The 6,000-nt window shown below is 36.7% G+C and overlaps 1 protein-coding gene across 1 annotated transcript; it reads right to left on the bottom strand.

Annotated features, from left to right (window-relative positions):
* Positions 1-3,829: 3,829 nt before the first annotated feature.
* Positions 3,830-5,622, bottom strand: LOC101306648. Its single transcript, XM_004302735.1, has 2 exons — positions 5,296-5,622; positions 3,830-4,311 (listed from the first exon to the last, which is right to left on the bottom strand). Exons 1-2 carry the CDS (start codon positions 5,359-5,361, stop codon positions 4,006-4,008), a joined length of 372 nt encoding a protein of 123 aa, XP_004302783.1. The 5' UTR covers positions 5,362-5,622; the 3' UTR covers positions 3,830-4,005.
* Positions 5,623-6,000: the final 378 nt, after the last annotated feature.

Here is a 6,000-nt window from a genome sequence, read left to right as displayed (position 1 = left end):
GAAGATGCAGCAAGTCGGATAAAAAGTTTAAGACAGAAGTACCATATATATGAGTAGTATCATAACTATAGTTGAGTAGTTATGATTTATTTTCTTGAGGCAATAATATATTTAGTTGTTTAAGTTATAGTCCAAATATCCACTTGCAGTGAGTGATTTTCTAACGGGTCTTCGTCTTCTCGTTTCGAAACCAATGTCATTTTCTAACACACTATATTCTTCTGCTGACCAACAAACGATAACGATCGGTCACTTGCCTATTTTTTATTTTAGGACAGATGCAGATAATGACAGATTGAAGTCATTGAAGGGCAAGACTCTTCAGTCGACGTCGACGGACGACCATGGAAGCATCTAATTGTCCCATATTTCGACCAAATGATCAATTGATTACAATTTCAGAACATCTTCTCCGGAGACTGACAGTCTCTAGTTTTATACTTGCAGTGCTTTGAAGAAAATGCCCAACATGCATATATAGGACAATACTAAAGTTGTTGCGCAAAAAACAAATTTACCAAGCAAGAGGGAATTGAAATCAATGAAATGTACCAAGCAATTCTAAAATTCCAAGATCAAATTTTCATTGATTTCCAGGAAGATCAGCCACCCGCCAGGAGGTTAATTGAAGACCACATACAAGGCATCGAGGCCCAACTTGTTTGAATAACTTGGTCATGACTCATTTGGATGAACAAGAAAGAGGTATTAGCTAGGGTTGGATTTGTTTCTGAATCTTTCTAGTACAGATTATGTTGGAACTCTGAATTACTTTCTTTTGGTCACTATTTCAAGATTTCCTATTAAATATGCCTATTTCGTTGCTCGGCTGATTTGGACTCCATAACCATAACATCCTTGATTAGAAAATAAAAAATAAAAAGATATTATTTCTATCATTTACAGGATAAATAAATAAAAAACTTAAAATACATGTATTTATTAGTTTATTCAACTAAATTTATGTTAAAATACGGCCATCGTGATACATATCTACATTGCTCTTTACTAGTTGTTGTATACTGATGTAGAACAAGAATTGACCAAATTTAAACAGAAAAAAATAAAAGTCAGAAAGCGGCGAATAATCAAAAAAAATAATTTGAAAATCAATAATTCTCGTGTCAAGAGGTTACTAGCCGTTGGAATATTCAAGAAGATGTTGGACTTTCCGGATTGCTCGTGCGAAATCTGATTTCCAGAAGTAAATCTGACTTAGAATAACTTTTGACCATAATGTTCGATTAGAAAGCATAATACTTTTCCGGAATGGGAACGACGAGATCTACAAGACTCACTTTAGTGAGCCCTGTCAGATTAAGGCCAAAAGATATCGTTTTATTAATTCGATTCGGCATTTAATATTATTTTAGGTTTTGTTAGTTTATTTTGGATTTTGTTTTCTTTTAGCCTAATGAGCTTTTAGGCTTGGTTGTTAGTTGCCCTAGGGTATATTTTCCTATATAATGACCCTTAATCAGTTGTAGTTGTCAGCTTTTGATTAATAAAAAACTTTGAGATTTTCTCAACTTTCTGGTGGATTCCAGATATTCTCGTGGATTCGAGAAAATCAAACTTGTGAATACAAGTTGCCGTTGATAGATTCCAACGTTTATATTTCCGTTGCATCAATTGGTAATCAGAGCAGGATATTTTTCCTAGTGGTTATGGACTCGTAGTCATGGGTGATCAAGTTCCTATTACCCGAATAGAGTTCAATGCTCTGAATGAGCGTTTGATTACACAGATGGAAGAAATTCATCAGTTGTTGCTTAGCCTTAATAACAACAACAACAATTATCGAAATCGTGGAAGGCAGAATCAGGTTGTTAATCATGATTTCAGAACCATGGTGAGTATTCCTTATTTTTCTAGTCACATGCTTGCGGAAAATTTTGTAGATTGGCTAGTTGAGGTTGATAAATTCATTGATATCATCAAGATTCCAGATCACAAGCAGGTCAAGAAGTTTTATTCTCGTCTTAAGAGCATTGCTGCTGATTGGTGGGATGAATTGCAAAGAGCAAGGAAGGTGCAAGGTAAAAAACCTATTAGAACATGGAGAAAAATGAAAGGTCTTCTTAGAGAAAAATTTCTGCCTAGAGATTTTTCAATCAGGAGGTACCCTTCTAAGGTGAAAGAGAATAAGTTAAAGTCCACATAAATTTCTTTTCATCTTGAGAATGATATTTCAATTGAAGAAATTTCAAACGATTCTTTAATGGAAGCAGCTCCACAAGAATTCTTTCATGAATTTCCAACAGAAGAAACTCCATTATAAGTTATCCATGAAGAAGTTAGAGAAGAAATTACACATATTGACATGGTTATTAGCATTGAAGAAACCTTGCCGCCTCAAATTAATCATTCAGAACCAGAGCAAAAGGCCATTCAAGAATGCAATTTTGAGAGTCAAGAAGAATCTTCTCAAGTTGCATATGACAAACTCATCTATGGTGTTGGGTTCATGATTGTGTCATCAGAATATGCAGAAGACCATGCCAATAAGTCACAGGTTCATCTGTCTAATTTGTTGTTAGGTTGTTCGTCTATATATTCTTATTTTTCATTCAAGATGAACTCGAGGTCGAGTTTTCGTAGTTGAGGAGACTGATGTAGAACAAAAATTAGCCAAATTTAGACAGAAAAAAATAAAAGTCAGGAAGCGGCAAATAATAAAAAAGAATGATTTGAAGATCAGTAATTCTCGTGTCAAGAGGTTGCTAACCGTTGGAATATTCAAGATGTTGTTTTGGACTTTCCGGGTTTCTCGTGCGAAATCTGATTTCCAGAAGTAAATATGATCTAGAATAACTTTTGACAAGAATGTCCGTTTAGAATGCATAATACCTTTTCGGAATGGGAACGACGAGATCTACAATACTCACTTTCACAAGTGAGCCCTATCAGATTAAGACAAAAAAAATATCGTTTTATTAATCTGATTCGGCATTTAGTATTATTTTAGGTTTTGTTAGTTTATTTTGGATTTTGTTTTCTTTTAACCCAATGAGCTTTTAGGCTTGGTTGTTAGTTGCTCTAGGGTTTATTTTCTTATATAATGACCCTTAATTAGTTGTAGTCGTCAGCTTTTGATTAATAAAAAACTTTGAGATTTTCTCGACTTGTTTGAATAACTTGGTCGTGACTCACTTGGATGAACAAGAAAGAGGGATTAGCTAGGGTTGGATTTGTTTCTAAATCTTTCTGGTAGAGATTATGTTGGAACTCTGAATTACTTTCTTTTGGTCACTATTTCAAGATTTCCTATTAAATATGCCTATTTCGTTGCTCGGCTGAATTGGACTCCATAACCATAACATGCTTGATTATAGAAAATAAAAAATAAAAAGATATTATTTCTATCATTTACAGGAAAAATAAATAAAAAGACTTAAAATACATGAATTGATTAGTTTATTCAACTAAATTTATGTTAAAATATGGCCATCGTGATACATATCTACGTAGGTCCTTACTAGTCGTATCGGACAGGTCGTTCTTGGGGCTTGGCGGTTGAGACAAAACCTGCTAAAAATCTACCATGATCATAAATTTGATAACTTGATGAATGAAAATCTGGAAAATCTGGTTATTGATACAAGCAAAGAGCAAATTGACAAAACTGAGAAAAAAGGACAGAAAAGCAAAATATAAAGGCTGGAAATTGACTTGTTCTTCAAGTTGATGGAATTGGACTGGGCTACTAGGATAAGGACTGGGTGACTGGGCCTATACTCTTAACACCCCCCTCAAACTAGTGCTGGCATCCCCAAGCATTAGTTTGCGGCAAAGATATAATTGTGCAATGCCAAAACCTGCCAAAACCCTTCAGCAAAAGTGCAGCAACTAAGCAATCAGTTGTCTCAACCGGAGGAATGCGTGGTAGTGCCTGACATAGCTTCGCAGAATAAAAAGACCGCCTACAATGCAGCAGATTTTTGTTCGGAATTGAAGAAACAAACGCCTTATGACTGGGAGTCGTAACCAAACCTAGACTGATCATTAAAGGAGACTGAGGAAGGCTGGATAACTGGGTAAGGGATCAACAACTTTAGACATTGAATAACTTGATGTTTGTTGTTGATGGGTATTTCTTTGATAGCACTTCCATGCACCATGGCCTAGTTTCTCACAGATTTGACAGATGAGATTTTCATTGTACTTAGGCTTGTCATTGTTATTCCCATAATTTTGGTTGCTGCCATTCTTGGTGTTGATGTTGTTGTTGCTACTATTCCCTTTAGCATTAGGAAAAAGGGGGTAGGTCTCTCCATCTTGAGGACTAGAATTCCCAATAAAAGCTGAATTCTGCAATTGAGGCATCTCAGAAAAACAGTTAGCATTTTGAGATTGAACAACACCATTCACAACTTGTGTGAAACCAGTATTACAGGAAGGATTCACAAACCCTACAGTAGCCTGAGTATTACTCATCATATAATGATTTTGTGTTATGCTACAAGAGGGAGCAATTGACTGAAGTGTGAGAGAGGTGCCTGCTGTGTAATTGTTGGGCAGAGATTGACAGTTTGGTCCTTGAGAGAAATTCTAAAAAACAGGTTGAGGTCCATACATATATCTAGGCTGAGTCCCATACATGGAGCTTGACACACTACCAGACTGAGCACCAAACATAGGACTAGACACATCATTGGAGGAAAAACTCAGAGTGTTGGATGAAGGCACAAAACCAGTAGTATTAGACTGAGGTGAATAGCTCATGTGGTTCACTAAAGGATTACTCATATTAGCATTACAACTATTTAGTGCACTAGAGAGCATTCCAGGGGTAATACAGTTGGTCATGCAATTGTTCATAAGTCCATGCATGGTTAACAAGAGAAGGCATCATATTAAAAGATTGATCAAACCCAGGAGGTGACAACATCGTAGAATTCATGTCATAATGACAACTATGCCTGTGTAACATGCCATTCTGAGCTACTAGTGCTGCAAGTGGAGGTAAATGTGCATATCTATTTTCTAACTCAATTTCACATTCAGCAGACAATAACAATGATCTTACTTCTTCTAAACCAACATCACTTTTGCTTCTGATAATTTGCCTAGTATAGCCATACTAACTTGGAAGACCAGAAATAATAATGAATTTAACATCTTCATCTGACATATGAACCCTTGCTACTGCTAACTGATCTCTAATTGATTTAAAGCACAACAAATACTTTTTGATAGAATCAGATCCCTTTTGAATGTTTTGTAACTTGGACTTCAATTGCATATCTGAAAATCAGAAACAATAGCATATCTTTGCTTGAGAGTAGACCATACCTCCTTTGATGTTTGACATCCAATCACAAGAGTTAGTGCATCAGCAGAAAGGGTATTTGCGATCATACAAATTGCAGAGCTATCCTGCTCCAACCAACGCTCATAAAGTCCAGAATGATTTGAAGATAAACTGCCATCGTCTTCAATAAGAGACTGAGATGGGCAAGGATAAGTACCATCCACGAATTTGAACAAACCATGGCCCTGAAGATGATGCTACATAAGGAAAAACCAGGCAGGATAATTAGCCTCGCCCAATCTGATTGAGATGGTATTGCAAGTGTTTCTGCATAATCCCGGGGACTATGTAGAATCACGGTGGAACACGGACAATAAACAATCATGGGTAAGAGACAAGGGCATATAGTGGTTCACCATGCCATCGGAGGACATGGCTACGTCCACTTAAGGTTCTACTATCATGGCCAATAGGCCTTTGGGATCGGGAGAGAGATTCAGTCCCTTTCAGATAGCTAGAGAGGCTTTCTACATATGGGAAGCCTTCCTTTTATAACTAAGGAAGGTTCCCTCTTTTTACATATTTCCAATGTGGGACAAACTATACATATCTCTTCTTATGATGCCTTTTTGTAGAGCTTGGGAAAGCACCTTCCCGATGTGGTACGGATGATATTTCATCATGGCGAGGTAACCCGGATGTCGGTCTACCGGATGTATGTCGGGAGCGGGGCCCTTCGTGGCCAG

This window comes from Fragaria vesca, linkage group LG6 (assembly GCF_000184155.1).
Source record: "Fragaria vesca subsp. vesca linkage group LG6, FraVesHawaii_1.0, whole genome shotgun sequence".
In the NCBI taxonomy this organism is placed as follows: Eukaryota; Viridiplantae; Streptophyta; class Magnoliopsida; order Rosales; family Rosaceae; genus Fragaria; species Fragaria vesca.
Note: the sequence above shows the minus strand (reverse complement) of the source record. Positions and strands in the feature narration are given on the sequence as shown.